The sequence below is a fragment of the Lithobates pipiens genome, unplaced genomic scaffold (genome assembly GCF_037356315.1).
Source record: "Lithobates pipiens isolate NorthernLeopardFrog02 unplaced genomic scaffold, aLitPip1_a1.2 Scaffold_18, whole genome shotgun sequence".
Classification (NCBI taxonomy): domain Eukaryota; kingdom Metazoa; phylum Chordata; class Amphibia; order Anura; family Ranidae; genus Lithobates; species Lithobates pipiens.
The window spans coordinates 573,408,839-573,427,912 of record NW_027507758.1 but is presented as its reverse complement, the minus strand read 5'-3'; the positions used below and the strand labels follow the sequence as shown (position 1 = coordinate 573,427,912).

At 42.3% G+C, this 19,074-nt stretch overlaps 1 protein-coding gene across 2 annotated transcripts in view; it reads left to right on the top strand.

The window, feature by feature from the left end:
- Positions 1-19,074, top strand: part of SCARA3 (scavenger receptor class A member 3) — a 52,926-nt gene that overhangs the window by 15,255 nt on the left and 18,597 nt on the right. Inside the window, exons 2-4 of one of the 2 annotated variants that reach the window (XM_077489042.1) lie at positions 4,206-4,262; positions 4,406-4,525; positions 11,994-12,092. In XM_077489042.1, the coding sequence (XP_077345168.1) occupies positions 4,206-4,262; positions 4,406-4,525; positions 11,994-12,092 (276 nt within the window). Of the gene's footprint in view, positions 1-4,187; positions 4,263-4,405; positions 4,526-11,993; positions 12,093-19,074 lie in introns of both variants that reach the window. The other variant, XM_077489041.1, reaches the window with a different exon arrangement.

Genomic DNA, 19,074 nt, shown 5'->3' with positions numbered 1-19,074 from the left:
TGACTAGAGTAGTGGTGTCTACTACAGGGATTTCCAGCTTCCAGGTGGATTGGCCAGGTATGGTAAATACATATCTACATTGGTTCAAACTGGAAAAATGAAACTATGCAAAAATGTACCATGATTGGAATTCCTCTTTACTAAGAAAAGAGAATTGGAGGCAACTACTCATGTATCACTACTTTGTGAGCCGTGCTCATACGGGGACGGGGAGAGAGTATTCGCTAATGCCTTCAGAGACTGGCTGAGGCTATAGCTTGACGTATAGCGTTTAAGACAGCACTCCATCTTAAAAGCGACATTTCTCCACACAGACATAATTAACTCTTTGTAATATGTGGCCCACCTTCTGTAACTCTATACATTTTACACTAGGGACAACAGTTCCTCATTATACTTCATAAATCTCTTTATTGTTGTGCATCATTTCTGAGGCAGTGCTGCGGAGTTTGCATCAGGCTCCACCAGCCCAGTTACTCATCACCTCATCCCAGTGACATCTATTCATTTGTTACACTTGAATCTTAGGAAGCTGAATTTTGTACATGACCTGTGCTTATTCTCTTTAAGGCTTCACTCTTCAATCCTCTGTGACTTTCAGGCTAGGTCCTTAGGATGCCCCGTGCTGTCAGTTGTACCCAGTGTTGGAGCTACGGTTTCTAGGGAAGGAGCCTACGCATACAAGCTCCTTCACTACCAGGACCCTCCATCACCTTTGTCAAGCCACACCACTTTCCGAATGACTGGCTGCTTATGCACATAATACTAGTACTGTAGTCATTTCCAATGAAAATATAGCCTACTCTGAACCGCTTCACTGCACATTAGACATGTGTACTGCATCTTTTCTTTTCTATCTTGTCTTTTCCACAGATGTGAATCCTGTTCTGTGATAAGCCAAGAATGCATGTACCCCTTTAAGATTGTCCTAAAGTGATTTCAGACCAAGCAAAGCTATGCAACAAATAAGTTATTTACTGAAGTAGTAGAAATACAGATGAACAATTCAACTTGGATATTTCCAACACCAGTTCCTCTACAAGTTCTTCTAAGTACCCCTTGGTGCCCATTAGATGTTTTCCTGATGCCCCTGCTTCATAAGGTAGTCATACCTTAAATACTGTAGGTGAGAAAGTTCTTTTGAGTCAATTAGTTTATTAGGCAGTGGCATAAGCCTATATCTCTGGGACCCCGACTGGGTTCCCACAAGGGGGGGTTTAGCGTCAAGTAAAAAATCACACTCTTAGCAGCATCCTTGTTCCCTGGGCAGAGTGCCCTGGAACTGAACCTCCATCCGACTTACTAAAAGCGGAGTCCCTGAGAGGGGCATACATAGTTGAAAAAAGACACAAGTCCATCTAGTTCAATCAATAGGAGCCTAAGCACACTAGCGAAGGCGGTTCCCTCTCTTTTTATGTGTTTTCCCCATCAGAGGGCGGTATTTATTAAAAAGCCTGGGAAAACCTGGCCAACAGTGTAAACCCTTACCTCTCTGGGAGTACCACTTTAACACAACAGGTGGGCCACATCTTTCAGCAGCACCTATGGGGGTACTGCTACACAGGAAAAAAAGGCAAGTTCTCCCAAATGGGCACACAGACCGCAATAATGCGTGACAGAGGTTCTAAGCATTCCCCATTCCATTTAAAGAATGCCTATACTGAGGTTTATATAGAGGCTGCCAGTCTCTATCTCTTCTTTTTCAGCCTGTCATGCTTATCAATATGATTTATAACATTGAGCAATTGAGCTGGATCAAGTATTCTTATAGAGGCTTATATAGTTTGTACTTCGCTTGCTGCATGCTCATTGGAGAAACTGCCCCACAGCATAATGTTTCCACCTCCATACTTGACTGTAGGGATGGTGTTCAACACAGCGAATCAAGTTAATTCCAAAGAGCTCCAATTTTGCTCTCTTCTGACCACATCACTTTTTCCCAATCCTTTCTCTGAATCATTTAGATGTTCATTGACAAACTTCAGACAGGCCTGTACAAGTGCCTTCTTTAAGAATGGGACCTTGTGGGCGCTGAAGGATTTCAATCCATGGCGGCTTATTGTTTTACCAATGGTTTGTTTGGTGACTGTGGTCCCAAGGGCCTTGAGATCATTTACAAGCTCCTCCCGTGTAGTTCTGGGCTGAGCCCTCACTCTTCTCATGATCATCTTTAATCCATGAAGCAAAATATTGCACTGAGCTCCAGACCGAGGGTGATTGATGGTTATTTTATATTTGTTCCATTTGCGAAAAATTGCTCCAACAGTTGTCCCCTTCTCACCAAGCTTTCTGCTGATGGTTTTGTAGCCCATTCCAGCCTTGTGCAGGTCTATAATCTTGTCCCTGACGTCCTTTGACGGCTTTTTGGTCTTGTCCATGATGGTGGGTTTGAATAGAAGAAAGACATTCTGTGGAAGAAAGACAGTCTTTTATACACATAATGAGTTTTTGTTAAGAGCACCTTCTTAAATTGAGAGGACTAATCTGTTTACCACATGAGCACATACTGTAGCCAGTCTGCGGGAGCCAGAATTAATGTTGGATGGTAGGGAATCAAATACTTATTTTACTTAAATGGTGAATGTTGTAGCGCTAATACATGTACACAGTAATATACAAATGAAACCGTGCAAAGAGTCAAATATACAAAAGTGACATGTGAAAAAAGCATAAATGTGAAAAAGTCCAATAAAAAAAAAAAAATCTATTGAAGATAGCCTATGAATCATCCACCAAAAAACGGTAAGGCAGAATTATATTATTCCGACACTGTCCGGCAAGGAAAACATCAAGGTGGTGCTTCTTCAATAAAGGGAAGAGGTGTGTATACTCTTACCGGAACAGATGGACTCAAGCGTCAGCGACAAAGAGTCATATAGGCAAGGGTTCCGGAATCGGCGGTTACACGGAGCTCCAAAGGATCCAGGACCTCCACAGATGTTATAGATGGTCAACAAACGAACCTCTGATAGCAAAATACAAAGGCTGGGTCTTGAGAGCCCAAAACCTCAACTGGACAGCAGGGCAATCTCTCATCCGGATGATATGAAAAAAAGAGAATGCTTCCAAATCCAATAGTATATATCAAAAGAGTATGTTTTTTTTATTTCTAAAACCCGGCATATAGCAATAAAAAACTGTGATCACAAGTTAAAAATGTAGAGCAATGTGGGGAGCGATAAGCCTAGCCCAACGCGTTTCAACCAAAAAGGCCTTCAACTGGGGCACTATGCCCTATGTTTGTCACATTTTTTGTAGCTGCTTTTTCTTCTTTTACTTGTGGTTAGTGCAGTCACGCCTATATTCACATACTTATTTTACTCACTGAACTGCAACTCAATTTATAATATTTGTATCATGTGTTTTTTTGTGGATTTTTGGTTGATATTCTGTCTCTATCATTTAAAATACACCTATAATTAAAATTATAGTAGGAAAACAAGTGTATAGGTGCTGCAACCTTCCCACATAAAAGCTCTGCTCGGTGCTAAGACCTTGAGGCTTCTGACACCTCCAACGTACCAAAATAAGGAAAGGGATGGTCGGCACCCAGGATGACATCCAAAATAGTATTCCTTTATTAAATACACGTACAGAGCTGTAAAACAGCCTACACGTTTCGAATGTTAGTTCTTAGCCATGACTAAGGACTAACGTCTGAAATGCGTAGGATATTTTACAGCTCTGTACATGTATTTAATAAAGGAGTACTATTTTGGATGTCATCCTGGGTGCGGAGTATCCCTTTCCTTATTCTAATAGAAATTATAGACCCTTAATTTCTTTGTAAGTATTCTTATATAGACTTATATAGTGTGGACTTTGCTTGCTGCATGCTCATTCCTTGTTACTCAAGAGACTAAAACTAGAAACAGCCAAGCAATGAACATTTTCAGAAAGAGGTCATCAATAGCAGCATGCATATTGATTTCTGATGTGTGGTATATGCACTGTCGAGAAAAAATAAGTTCTCCTTTTATAGTTGGACGCTGCAGCAAGGTGTCTGGATCCTCACTCTAAACAGCTAAAATCCTGAAAATGGAATAAATACTTTATCTATAGGTAAGAGGCACCCCTTGAATGGATATTTAAATTCCAAAGCCAGACCCCACATTAAATGATTCTTGGTGTTAGATTGTATATTAGAGGTCTGTACAGAACCACGTACATGCTATAAAACAAAGCAGACTTATTTTGTCTTTCAGACGAGCAGCTGATACAAGACGACGACGACATGACCAGTTCTACATTCAGGCAAAATGGTAAGAATATCCCCCACCCTGACCAAAATCTCATGTCCTTTGTGTTCGGGGGGTTCTCTCTGAACTTTACAGGTAAACAGTAGCATTACTGTGACCCGTGTTATTCAGGAATGAACAATAACGATTATTATTGTGCTTCTAAGGCAGGACCAGGACCAGCTGTGCAAGATGTCAGAGGAACCTGTCCCTGCAGATCTCCGTGAAGGTCCTCTATTGCTTCGTGGTCATTCTCATAATTGCTGTGATTGTGCTGGCATCCTTAGGTAAGGTGAAGTCTAGTTACCACCTGAAACTCAATAGATGAAGTGCCTGTCTATTTATGTATTCGGATCATGCTTTATTTGGTTTGTTTGCCTTCCTCTGGATCACCTGTGGGTATAGGGTTGCCACTTATTCTTCAAGTCAAACCGGAAGATTTTAGCAGCGCACAGCAATTTTTTTTTTTAATAGTATAAATGTATAAACTATACATATATTTTGCAATGAAATAACATTTCTAATCATATGAAGTTAATCACAAGAGTCCCCCTTTATATCAGAGTCCACACAGTTCCCCTTTTACATCTGAATCCACAGAGTTCCCCTTTACATTTGAATTTGCAGAGTTCCCCTTTTACATGTGAATTCGAATAGTTCACTTACACTGTAAGGGGGGACTCTGCAGACTCTGATTTAAGAGAGAACTCTGGGGACTCTAACATAAGAGATGCTCTGGGAACCCTGATTTAAGGGGGAACGCTTTCCTTTTCTGAGGCACAGCCCTGGGGATGAGAGTGTGGGCAGACACAGAGGGGTAGGGATGGGAGGGAGAAGAGCAGAACGAGCCCTCTAGCCTCTCCTGTCTGTGTGTGTGTGTCTTGGGCAATTGTTAGTGCTGGCTTTGGGCAGTGTGGAAGAGAATGTAACAGACACTCTCGGTTTAGACAACTGCAGTAGTTGCCATAGTCCATTCTGAATAATGTGTCCGGGTTTCAGGCAGTTTGAAACCCGGACACATGATTCCAAACCCGAACTGTCCAGGTGAATCCCGGATAGGTGGCAACCCTATGTGGGTATATAATTGTATATATAGGATTGTATAATTTTTTTTCTCTTCTATTGGTTGAACTGGATGGACTTTTGTATTTTTTTTCAACCAGACTAACTATGTATACCTTTCTCATATGTAACGTATATAGCTCGAAAGTTGGAGGGTTAGCTAGAGTAGAGAAAAACACCCACTTAATTCTTCACCAGAGGAGCCTACACAGTCAAGACTATTAAAATGATAGATTTAAATAACTCTGACACATTCCACAGTGCTGTACACTGAGCCATACACATCAGTCTCTGCACCAAGGAGCTTACACCCTAATGTTCCCACTACAGTCGCACACAATTATACATTTGTTATAGCGCTTATACAGTGTGGAAAATTATTATTTGATCCCCTTCAGATTTTGTAAGTTTGCCCACTTACAAAGAAATTAAGGGTCTATCATTTTTTTACAATAGGTTTATCTTAAATGATAGAGACAGAATAACCACCAAAAAAATCAAGAAAATAACACATGATACATTTGTAATAAATTGAGTTGCAGTTCAGTGAGTAAAATAAGTATTTGATACCCAAGCAAAATATGATTTAGTCCTTGGTGGAGAAATCCTTGTTGGCAAGCACAGAGGTAAGACTTTCTTGTAGTTAGTGACCAGGTTTGCACACATCTCAGGAGGGATTTTGGTCCACTCTTCGTTACAGACCTTCTCTAAATCCTTAAAGTAGAACTATAGGCAAAACTTTTATTTCTATTTTGGATAACGAGTAACGAAGGGTTATAACTCCTGTCAGATTTTATTTCGCCATATGTGTCCCATTAAGGGTATTTCCCTTCACTTCCCATACCATAGACAAACAGGAAGTGAGAGGAGATCCCTGGGGACCCCCAGGTCACCAGAACTAGTGTCCCCATTGGAAGATTTCCTCTCTATTACTTTTCTATGGACAACCCAAAATGTGGAGTTTTCTTTTAATTTCAGTGATAATGGTAAACAGGACAAATAGAGAGGATGAATCTCCCTAACAGGGGCACAAACAGCAATAAAAACTGACAGGTGTTCTAATCCATCTCCACTTTGTCCAAAGCGAAAAAAAAAAAAAAAATTGTCTTTACTTATACTTTAATGTTTCTTGGAAACGCAAAGTTTCAGCTGTCTCCATACATTTTCTATAGGATTAAGGTCTGGAGACTGGCTAGACCACTCCATGACCTTAATGTGTTTTCTGCTTGAGCCACTCCTTTGTTGCCTTGGCTGTATGTTTTGGGTCATTGTCCTAATGGAAGACCCATCCACAACCCATTTTCAGTATTCTGGCTGAGGGAAGAAGGTTCTCATCCAAGATCTTACAATACATGACCCCTCAATGCGGCAAAGCTGGCCTGTACGTTTAGCAGAGTAACAGCCCCAAAGCATAATGTATCCACCTCCATGCTTGACTGTAGGGATGGTGTTCTTAGGGTCATAGTCAGCATTTTTCTTCCTCCAAACACAGCGAGTCAAGTTAATTCCAAAGAGCTCCAATTTTGGTCTTATCTGGCCACAGCACTTTCTCCAAATCCTTCTCTGGATCATTTAGATGTTTATCGGTAAACTTCAGATGGGCATGTACATGTGCCTTCTTTACCAAATGGTTTATTTGGTGACTGTGGTCCCAACTGCCTTGGGATCATTCACAAGCTCCTCCCGTGTGGCTCTGGGCTGATCCCTCATTTTTTTCATGATCATCTTTACCCCATGAGGCAAAATCGTGCATGGAGCTTCTGATCCTAGGGCGATTGATGGTTATTTTGTATTTCTTCCATTTGTGAATAATCGCTCCAACAGTTGTCTCCTTCTCACCAAGCTAAACTGAGTCTTTTCCACGGGTGAAAGAATGTCTAGGTGCGCCACCAACTACCAGGGTTGCAAAGGTCGCATTTGGCCACTGTGGGGTGGGGGGGGCTTATTGAAGAGAGGAACTCGTTTTTCTTGGGGCGGGACTCAGGAGATAGTACACACTCAGTAGAATAACTGCACAAGGGATCGCCTACCCAGTCTCTCCACCTATTCAATTTGCAGCTGCAGGCAGATGGGGCATGCTGTCGGGGGAGCAGAAACTGGAGTCAGCTGACCTGGGCAGTCAGCTGACCTTGTACAATTAACAGAGGAGAGCTGGAGGACACAGAGGGAGAGAGACACTTGAAGGTAGCTGAGAGCAAGCAGGGATAACTGAATAGAAACCGACTGACAGGTGACAGAAAGCGAGTGTCACTACCACTGATCCACCCCAAGCACTGTCACTGATCTTATCGCACTGCCACTCATCCTATCCTCCCCACCACTGCCACTAATCCCATCACCCCCCCAGCACTGCAACTGATCCTATCCCCCCACCAGCATTGCCATTCATCCCATCCTCCCCAGCACTACCACTGATCCCATCATTCCCCCCCCACTGCCACTGATCCTATCCCCCCACCAGCACTACCACTCATCCATCCCCCCAGCACTGTCACTCATCTGATTGAACCCCTAGCACTGCTACTGATCCCATCGCCCCCCCCCAGCACTCCCACTTATCCCATCCCCCCAGCACTGCCACTCGTCCAATCAACCCCCCAGTACTGCCACTTATCCCATTCCCCCCCCCCAGCAGCAACTAATAGGTGAGTGGGACTGATGTGCATAAACATCTAGCAACCAATCAGTGAGCGGTAAGGCTGTGCAAAAACTTCTAGCAAGCAATCAGTGAGCTTTAAGGATTGAAGATAACTTCTAGCAACCAATCAGTGAGCTTTAGGGATTGACGATAACTTCTAGCAACCAATCAGTGAGAATTAATGTGTGCTGTAACCTCTGGCAACTAATTGCAATTGCTTCCTGATCTTTTACAGTAAACTGATTTTGAGTCTACCTGCTATTTATTGTATGTCTCAGAGCAAGTGGAGAGCGAAATTGGGCTGTGGGGGGGCAAACAAATGGTTTCCCAGGGTCCAATCAATATTAAAGAAGGCCCTGACAAAGACCACAGAGGCATTCACATCAGTCTCCACATGAGAGGAGCTCTCACTCTAATGTCCCCAACACAGTCTCGCACTATTATTAATGTTATATATTTATGTAGCCTCAACAGATTCAGCGGGGCTGTACAAAGAACACTGAACCATATACATCAGTCTGCATCAGAGGAGCTGACACTCTAATGTCCCACCACAGTCACACGCTATTATTATACATTTATGTGGCTCTGGTCTATTCTGCAGTGCTGTAAAGAGAACTCTAAGGGAGTCACATCAGTCTCTGTACCAGAGGAGCTTACACTCTAATGTCCCCACCACAGTCACACACTCAAATTGAAGACACAGCACAGTTGCCCCAGAGCACACAAACGGGAGAAACCCATTTTAGGTGGGGTGTTCTTTAAAAATGTTGAAATCTTTTTTTTTTTCGTGTAAATGGATTTGACCAAAAGTAACTTCAGGGGAAGTTGCTTCATCTGTGTCTGATTTACTGAAGCAAAACACAATATTTCATCTGAGAAGTAAACAGTCTGACTATATGACCCTCAAGTAATCCGTGTTTTCTTCCCAGCTTTTCAAAACAACGCATGTAATGAAAGTGATCTGGCGATGAACGTTTATATAAACCATTAGGACACAGTCACATGTGTGCCGGTTACTGGAGGAATGTGGGAGGAAGGGTCATCCACTGTGCTCTGGAGAGCAATACAGGATGTCTTCCTAAATGTATATATTTTTTTTCATCTTTATAACCAGCATATTTCTTAAAATGTGATAAAATCAGCTAAATACATTTCTAAGTGCATTAAAACAAAAGGTTTAATAGGTAGCCACAGGCTGAGCATACTGCAGAGAAGGACATTTGCTCTCTGTGTGAAAGCAGTGGTCTCTCTGCAGAGATCCCAACACCCCCTGTTGAACCAGTGCTAGAGCTGTCCAATAAGTATGGAGGCACGATCTTTGTTGATTGGGGAGTTCTAGCTCTGACTCAGTCTAGGGCTTGTTTGACCTCTACAGAGAGACCACTGCTTCCGTATAGAGAACAAGAGCAATTGTTTTACAATTTTTTTTTTTTTGGCCAGTATATTCTACTCTCTTTATTTCTGATTGGATTACCAAAGTAATTTACACTATATTACCAAAAGTATTGGAACGCTTGCCGTTACACACACATATGAACTTTAATGGCATTCCAGTCTTAGTCCGTAGGGTTCAATATTGAGTTGGGCCACCCTTTGCAGCTATAACAGCTTCAACTCTTCTGGGAAGGCTGTCCACAAGGTTTAGGAGTGTGTCTATGGGAATGTTTGACCGTTCTTCCAAGAATGTAGGCACTGATGTTGGACTAGCTCTGGCTCGCAGTCCCTGCTCTAATTCATCCCAAAGGTGTTCTATTGGGTTGAGGTCAGGACTCTGTGCAGGCCAGTCAAGTTCCTCCATTCCAAACTCCCTCATCCATGTCTTTATGGACCTTGCTTGTGCACTGGTGCGCAATCATGTTGCATCACAAAGGGGTCATCTCCAAACTGTTCCCTTAAAGTTAGGAGCATGAAATTGTCCACTGACACCTTGAAGTGGTTGTAAAGTCATTTTTTGACTTTTACCTACAGGAAAGCCTATAATAAGGCTCAACTGTAGGTAAAAAAAAATCTCCTAAACCTGTATGGTTTAGGAGATATTCCCCTCGCAATGCGCTGCTGACTGCAGCGGCGCATGCGCACAAGGGATTCTCGGCTGGAAGCCTGGAAGACGCTGAACCCTGCCGGGCAGAAATCTCCCACGCACATGCGCGGGAGTGACGATTTCGCAGCTCCGGCCATTTACAGCGCCGGAGCCGCGATACCCGGAAGAAACGCAGAGGGAACATGTCAGCTCCCTTGGCGTGGATCGGGCCAAATGTCGGGGCCTCGTTCTAAGGTAAGTATTTCATAATGAGCTAGTATATGGTGCATACTAGCTCATTATGCCTTTTCCTTTGCAGGTGAGAAAAAAAAATAAAAAAATTCAGTGGGTTTACAACCGCTTTAAGAGTTCCCTTCACTGGAACTAAGGAGCCAAGCCTAACCCCTGAAAAACAACCCCACCCCATAATCCCCTCTCCACCAAATGATTTGGACCAGTGCACAAAGCAAGGTCCATAAAGACATGGATGAGTGAGTTTGGGGTTTAAGAACTTGACTTGTCCTGACCTCAACTTGATAGAACACCTTTGGGATGAATTAGAGCGGAGACTACGAGCCAGAACTTCTCGTCAACATCAGTGCCTGACCTCACATATACGCTTCTTGAAGAACGGTCAAGCATTCCCATAGACACACTCCTAAACCTTGTGGACAGCCTTCCCAGAAGAGTTGAAGATGTTATAGATGCAAAGAGTGGGCCACCTCAATATTGAACCCTACGGAATAAGACTGGGATGCCATTAAATTTCATGTGTGTGTGTAAAGGCAGGCGTCCCAGTATGTTTGGACCTATAGTATATGTGTAATTATTGGATAACTATTTTTCTTCCCATCTTTTACTCAAGTTGTCCCTCATCCCCCAGCTGTCTTTTATGCCTTGTTTTATTTTTTTCCCAATATCTGTAGGCTGGCCATGTGACCTGCAGGGTCCCCTTCTATTCTGCACTGCTAGGCAGTCCTCTACAATGCAGAGAGCTCTCTGCATCATTGTGTGTGCAAGGTGTCAGTGGTGTCACTTCCTCAGAGGGGGGGTCTGTGATTCTCTGCACTCACAGTATGCGCTCAGTCAGATGTTGGGTGTCATTCAACCAAGGAAACTGAGGACATCTAGTGGTGGAAAGTAATTATGGCTGGGGACAGTGCTAGAGAGAAGGTATATATTGTAGCTAGAGCTGCTTTTTTTATTTTAACACCTAATGCGAGTCCATTACCAAAAAAAAAAAAATGCTTAGAGTTTGGCTTTACAACACCCCTCCCTAGCATCTCACAAAAAATTATACTGTTATACTGTAAAAATTACCTGTCTAGGTATTTGCTGAATCTACAGTGCTGGGCCCATGAGAAGCCTTAAAACTCTTTGGCCAGGTCCTCACTTCTTCTGTACATGTGTGTCTTCTTCTGCACACGTGTGTCTTTCTATCAGTAAATTAGATTCTTTGGTGCATGTAAATAAGAATCAGCAAGTGACTGGCTAGAGAGATTACAGTGGCAGCTGTGCGTCTCCCTGAGGGCTACACAGCGCAAATCTCACATAAACATGGACCGGTGAAAATTTGGAGGTTAGTGGGATGGGAAGTATCCTATGGAAAAGTTGTTATTCTTCAACACGATTTGTTGGTAACCCGGGAGTGAGCACCCTGTTCATTCTGAGTTTATCCCTTATCTGCACTACAGCATAGTTCTAGTATATGCCACAGAAAAAGGCCATTCACATAAATTTCCATGTCTGCCAGGGCTCTTTTATACTTCTAATCCACCTTCATTTGACACTCACTGCAGTGTGAAATTACCAGTTCAAAACTGTGTAATTATTCTGTCCTAACCCAGGAATGGGAGAATAAATTTGTATATCCAAACAGGCCCTCTTAATCTGGCTGCTGAAAATAAGACCGGTACTAAGGGTACCATCTTTGTCAATGTTTTTGCAGAAAAGAATTACAAAGTCTCATAAGAACATCTTTTTCATAGAATTCCTTTAAAGTGACTTTGGAATGTCTATGATTTCCCTGCAGTTTTTCTGAAAGTCAATTCCCTCTACGATGACTTCAGCTCGGCAAAGTCCAGTTATGAGAAGAAGATTGTTTCGGTGCAAGTTAACCTCCAGGAACTTGGTAAATATTAATGTCTGAGAACTTGTGTAATCCTACAGACGTGATGTTTGCTTTTAGGCAGTTTGAGTGACAAATTAGCATCTTTGGGTCAGACAGATGGGCACCATCCATTTTTTGTTGAATGAGCAATTAGACAGGCTGAATCCATCACTTTTGTTCTACCCTTTGCATAAAAAAAATGTAAAAATGCAGCCTATTGTCTCTATATTTCTTTTTGTATTTCCTTACATGTTCCTTTCATTTTCAAATATCTATAAAAAAAAAAAAAGGGTAGCGCAACTCAGTAATTATAAAAAAAAAATATATATATATATAAAAAAAAAAAAAAAAATATATATATATATATATATATATATATATATATATATATATATAAAATATATATATATATCACTGGCCACTTTATTATGTACACCCCCCTTTTGCCTTTAGACCTGCCTTCATTCTTCATGGCATAGATTCAACAATGTGTTGGAAACTTTCCTCAGAGATTTTGGTCCATATTGACACGATAGCATCACACAATTGCTGCAGATTTATCAGCTGCACATCCATGATGCGAATCTCCCATTCCACCACAACTTAAAGGTGCACTATTACATTGAGATCTGGTGACTATGGAGGTAATTGGAGTACAGAGACCTCATTGTCATGTTCAAGAAACCAGTGATGAGATGAGATTAGAGCTTTGTGACATGGGGCATTATCCTGGTAGAAGGAGCCATCAGAAGATGGCTACACTTTAGTCATAAAGGGATGGACATGGTCAGCAACAATACACAGGTAGGTCGTGGCATTTAAACAATGCTCGATTGGTACTAAGGGGCCCAAAGTGTGCCAAGAATATATCTCTCACACTATTACACGGCCATCAGCCTGAACCGTTGATAAAAGGCAGGATGGGTCCATGCTTTCATGTTGTCTTTTTATGCCAAATTCTGACCCTACCATCTGAATTCTGCAGCTGAAATCGGGACTCATCAGACCAGGCAATGCTTTTCCAATCTTCTGTTGTCCAATTTTGATGATCCTGTGCGAATTGTAGCCTCAGTTTCTTTTCTTAGCTCACAGGAGTGGCACCCAGTGTGGTCTTCAGCTACTGTAGCCCATCTGCTTCAAGGTTTGATGTGTTATGCATTCAGGGATAGTATTCTGCATACTTTGGTTGTAATGTGTGGTTATTTGAGTTACTGTTGCCTTTCTATCATCTCCAACCAGTCTGCCCATTCTCCTCTGACCTCAGACATCAACAAGGCATTTTTGTCCACACAACTTCAGCTCACTGTATATTTTCTCTTTTTTCAGACCATTCTCTATAAACCTTAGAGATGGCTGTGTGTGAAAATCCCAGTAGAGCAGCAGCTGAAATACTCAAACCAGCTCAACTAGCAGCAACAACCATGCCATGTTCAAAGCCACTCAAATCTCCTTTCTTCCCCATTCTGATGCTTGGTTTGAACTGGTTTGAACTTCAGCAAGGTGTCTTCACTGCGTCTAGAATGCTTAACTGCATTGAGTTGCTGCCATGTGATTGGCTGATTAGCAATTTGTGTTACCAAGCAATTGAACAGGTTTACCCAATAAAGTGACTGGTAAATGTATATTTAAACCTGCCTGAGTTGATCTGGATGTCTAATGCCATGTACACACAACTGGACTTTCCAGCAGACTAGATCCGATGGGATCAGTCCGTCGGACAATCCGATCATGTGTGGGCTAGTCCGGCCATTTTTTATAAAAAAAATCAGACAGACCTAGAAATAGAACATGTTTCAAATCTATCCAACGGACTCAAGTCTGAAGGACTAAAAAATCAGGAAACCGTTCATCTGTGTGCTAGTCCAATGGACCAAATATGACGCAAGGGCAGCTATTGTCTACTGGCTATTGCACTTCCTTGTTTAGTCCCGACTTACGTCATCACGTCCAAAATGAACGGACTTCCAAACAGACTTAGTCCGTTCGTGTGTGTCCAAGTCCGTTAGTTTAGAAAGTCCGTCGGACCTCCGCCGAAAGTCCGTCGGGAAGACAGTCGGAACTAGTCCGTCGAAAGGTCCGGTCGCGTGTACACGGCATAAGAGGAGCGATGGGATGGAGTCCAAGGAAAGTGCTGTTTGATGTCATATTATTTCCTGAGGTCAAAGGAGAAGTGAGCATATAGTCTGGTTGTATAGTTTAATCACTGCACTGGCAGAGACAGGGATGTGAGCTGCCTGTTGACAGCTCACATCCCGTATGCCAGCTCTGAGCTGTCGGGAATCTGTGCCAGTTTTCTATATAGAAATCTACAGCAGATATAAACATAGTACAAAGGGCTCTTGATTAATAAATTGTAATCATATTTATTGACAAGTAGACATCCAGACTTACATGTAGACAGGGGAGGAGCAGCTCCGAGGTAGGGGGTGATCATCCAAGTCACAGCAACACAGACCGCCAGATCAGCAAGCCGGGTGATGGAGAGCATGTGACCGGCCACCTCTCACGGCTTCCCTCTGACACTTCAATGCTCCTACTGATACCAGGTTGTGGGTGAACACAACACGTTTCAGGGACCCCACCCCCCTTTTTAAGTTTAAGCTTAGTTAATTCTGCAGGGTGTTTATAAACACTGCTGAGACATGAGTTAAAAAAGGTACTTTTGCTTACCTTGATCAGTGTTAATAAAAAGAAAAACTTGATTGTTACTATAAATTGATAATAAGTATACATTACCCATAGGGGAGACCCATAAGGGTCTCTTCATATAGAAAAAATGCTATGTCCATAGGGTCTAGAGCCCTTCATTGGATGCGTTGACTCAGAGGGACAGACCACCTCCAGAATGTGGGGGAGCGCCATCTGCTGGGGGCCCGGAGGATCAAGTAAGTCCCCTAGAGGCCTAGCCAACATGAACAATTAACCCCTGCAGTGTCTGGAGTTGGGCTTTAAGTCATGGCAAAGTTATTATTGAATAAACACATTAGAAATGCTCATATTAGAAATGTAAAAATGTCTCTGGTCTGATCCATAAAGGGTCTACATAGATGGGAGAAGATGGTTAACGTACTGGATAAGGTGGTAGCTTTGGGGTTGTTATGGCCTGAATACTTGGTGGTATAAACTGTCCTTTCCCTTTAACAATGAATGGGATCTGCTCCATATGACAGGCAAATTTCCTCCCTTCTCTGGAAAATCACACCTCCCTCCCATCATAAACATGTTTATTGCGTTGAGTCTCGGCTTGGCCCTGTGGTGCAATCCTCAGGAGGGGGTGACCTAATAGCTGTCAAATATTGACCATTAATTATAATTGTGAAAAAATGATTTCCTCTGCGCACAGCTGCACGCGTTCCCTGCAGAACAAAGTAAGGCATTTAACCCTTAACGAAGACCTGCGCTCACCCACCTTTAACCCCTTCATGACCAGTGGTCATTGAAACCTACGCTATGTTACCGAAAGTATTGGGACACCTGCCTTTACACACACATGAACTTTAATGGCATCCCAGTCTTAGTCCGTAAGGTTCAATATTAGGTTGGCCCACCCTTTGCAGTTATAACAGCTTCAGCTTCCACTCTTCTAAGAGAAGCTATCCACGAGGTTTAGGTCTGGAAATAATGATTTTCTTTTTTACAGTGAATCTGTTTATGTGATCACATACACAGATCCAGTGTAAAAAATAAAATCATGAACATGTGATAGGTCGCCTTTAAACATGGCCTTGGAACACAAACATGTCCAGACTGAGGTCTCGTTGTTCTGTTAGCACCGGGCTCTCCGACCAGGAATATCCCACATCCTGTTTGTACATGGCGTCATCTGGGAGATATAAATGGACTCAGACAGCGCAAAAGACGACCACAAGAGTCCAACTGAGGATAAACAGGGAACATTCAGCTGGAAATAATGATGTTAATTAGCTAATTAAAGGGTCCCGTGTTGTGCTTTGTAACACTATCATGTAGTTTGTTTCAATAAACATAGTAATTAAAAGTGGACAGTTAAACAAATAGTTTGAGAATGAAAGAGGAGGCCGTATAACCCTAACATTGAAAGGAAGTCCAAAGACAATCTCTAAATTTCTAGGGGTAAAAAGTACATTTTCTTTGATGGGAATATACAATATAATGTTTATGGGATGCTTACTGTCATCATACAATTACAAGAAAATAAAAGTTATGCACAGCAATATCAAATAAGAGATTCTCCCTTTTAAGAGGAAAGGATATTATTATTATTATTATTATTATTATTATTATTATACAGGATTTATATAGTGCCAACAGTTTACACAGCGCTTTACAATATAAAAGGGAGACAATACCGTTATAATACAATAAAATAAAATAGGATTAAGAGGGCCCTGTTCAGAAGAGCTTACAATCTAATAGGGTGGGGCAGGTGGTACAAAAGGTTGTAACTATGGGGAATGAGCTGATGGAGGTGGTATGATTATGGGGTTCTGTTATATCCGGGGTCTCCAAACATCCCAAAGAAAGGACCAGTTTACTGTCTTCAGGCTTTAGTGGGGCCAGCCTGTGTCCACTGAAAGTAGAAAATGCTCCAATGTCAGTGGGCGTAAACAACATCCCATCGATGGTGTCAGTAGGAGGAATGGTGCCCCATCATTGGTGTCAGTAGGAGGAATAGTGGCCCATGGGCCACAGAAAGGCAGGCAGAGGGCCACATCTGGCCACAGTTTGGCGACCACTGTGTTATATTATACTGTTATGCACATTCAGTAGCTGGAAAACAGCTTGTCTTAGCATGAGGTCAGGCAGATGACGAGGCAGACCTCTGGGGGCTCCTGAGCCATGACTCTCATCTCCAGAGTCGCCCTCACGCCAAGTACAGCTAAATAAGAGGGTACAAATCTAAGTAAGCCTACACAGTTCTTATAATTTATAGTGAGCCACTAAGGAAAGCATCTGAATCTCCATTCTTAAAGTAGAATTCCAGGATAACCCTAATTAATCTTAAAAATGCATGCCTCCCCCTCCTAACACCTATGTTTGCTAACCTGCTTAAAAAAGATGTGTGTGTGTGTGTGTATATATATATATATATATATATATATATATATATATATATATATATATATATATATACTGTATTTTCATGCTGTTCCAGTCTGGTCATGTCAACTCCCGTGTCAGCCAGCTATAAGGGAGAGAAGAGCAATCGACAACTGCTAGAATGCCTGGGAGATAACATCAACCATAAGCTTTCTATGGCCCATTCATTGTACATCCTTTCCCCTGCAGCTGCACTGGCTGACACAGGGGAGCTGGATCATATGACTTAACTTGAACCACATAAAAATGGATCAGTATAGACATCTTTTTTATACAAGGTTAGTAGGCATTAAGAGAGGGAGCATTTTAAACAATAGTTAGGGCTAGCCTGGACTTCTACTTTGGTTGGTGTTTGTGCTGTTATTCTGTCCCCTATCAGAGTAGAACTGCCAGTTCAGTTTTGTAAGGCAATGGAGAGTATCAGTTATCAGCTTTGAGCTCAAGTAGGAGACAGATCAGCCTCCAAACACTGCCTTACAAAACTGCACTGTTCTACACTGACAGGGGACAAAATATGACAAAATAACAGCACAAACACCAACCACAAGAAGTAAGGCTGTACTACTATAACATCATAAAGTAGAATTTCAAGATAACCCCCATATATCTTAAAAATACTCCCCCCCCCCCCTCCTAACACCTATGCTTACTAACCTTGTGTAAAAAGATGTCTATTCTTATCTATTTGTATGCAGTTCAAGTCACATGATCCGGCTCCCCTGTGTCAGCCACTGTGGCAGCAGGGGAGAGTACAGACAATGGATGGTCCATAGTAAGCCTATGGGGGATGTCATATCTCATGTATTCTAGCTGTTGACGATTGTTCTCTCCTTTCCACTGTAGCTGGCCTCTGGCTAAAACGGGAGATCACGTGACTGAACCAGAATGGCAATTACACCAGAAGCTGGCAAATAGGCCAAAGCTCCAGACATTTCTTCCCCACCCCACCATTGGCTCCCCACCCTTTCCTCATATCATCTCTGAGTTTCAAAAAAAGTATTCAAACGTCCAACATACTCAGTCACCTTGTGCACCAGGTCCCCAGTCTTCTACCTTTTTCACTGCACGATCCAAGGGTCCTTCCAGGTGTCTGGGTGACATGGACACTTCCTATTGGCTGTCCAGTGATGGGGTTCTTTAAGGATCCAGAAAACTTCAGCAGAAGACTAATGATTACATTAGGCAGAGGGGATAGTACTGGATACACCGATCATCACTCCTGGAAGCAATGCTGATGAGGGACACAAATAGTGGACTGTATAGTGATGAGTATAAAAAAGTCTTCACAAGAATTGGGTTAAAGGGTGGCGAGATGGGAGGGAAGGGGTAGAAAGCTCTATTTGTGGGGAAAAAAATTACATGAATTTTATTTGGGTACAGTGTTGCACAGCCGCGCAATTGTCAGTTAAAGCAACGCAGTGCAGTATAGCAAAGAATGGCCTGGTCAGAAAGGGGATAAAACCTTCCAGAGCTGAAGTGGTTAAAGTGAAACTTTTCCATCCTCCTATCTGTAAAGGGCAGCACGATTTTATCCTCTATTTGGATCTGTAGTGTCCATTGTGCTGAACATGTGACCAGCAATGATGTCAGCCATTTGATGACTTGAAAGATCGGTTGAGAGCTAGTATAAGTATACTAGCACTGTTCTCACCAGAGGCATGTCTTGAATCTAGTATACAGTACACATGTGTTTATAGGCAGAATGTATATGAAAACACCACGGAAGAAAACATTGGTGGGTTTGGTTAAGGTTTTGCTAACTTTTATTGAACATTTTTAACTTGAGCTTAATTTTGGTAAACGAGTTAAATTGGCGGGTTTGGTTCTGCCTTTAGGTCGGTTGTCCCTGGGTGCCCTGCCCTAAATGTAAAGTAATTTTTAAAGAAACTTTTCCAATGGAATCAAACGTACTTTAATATTAATC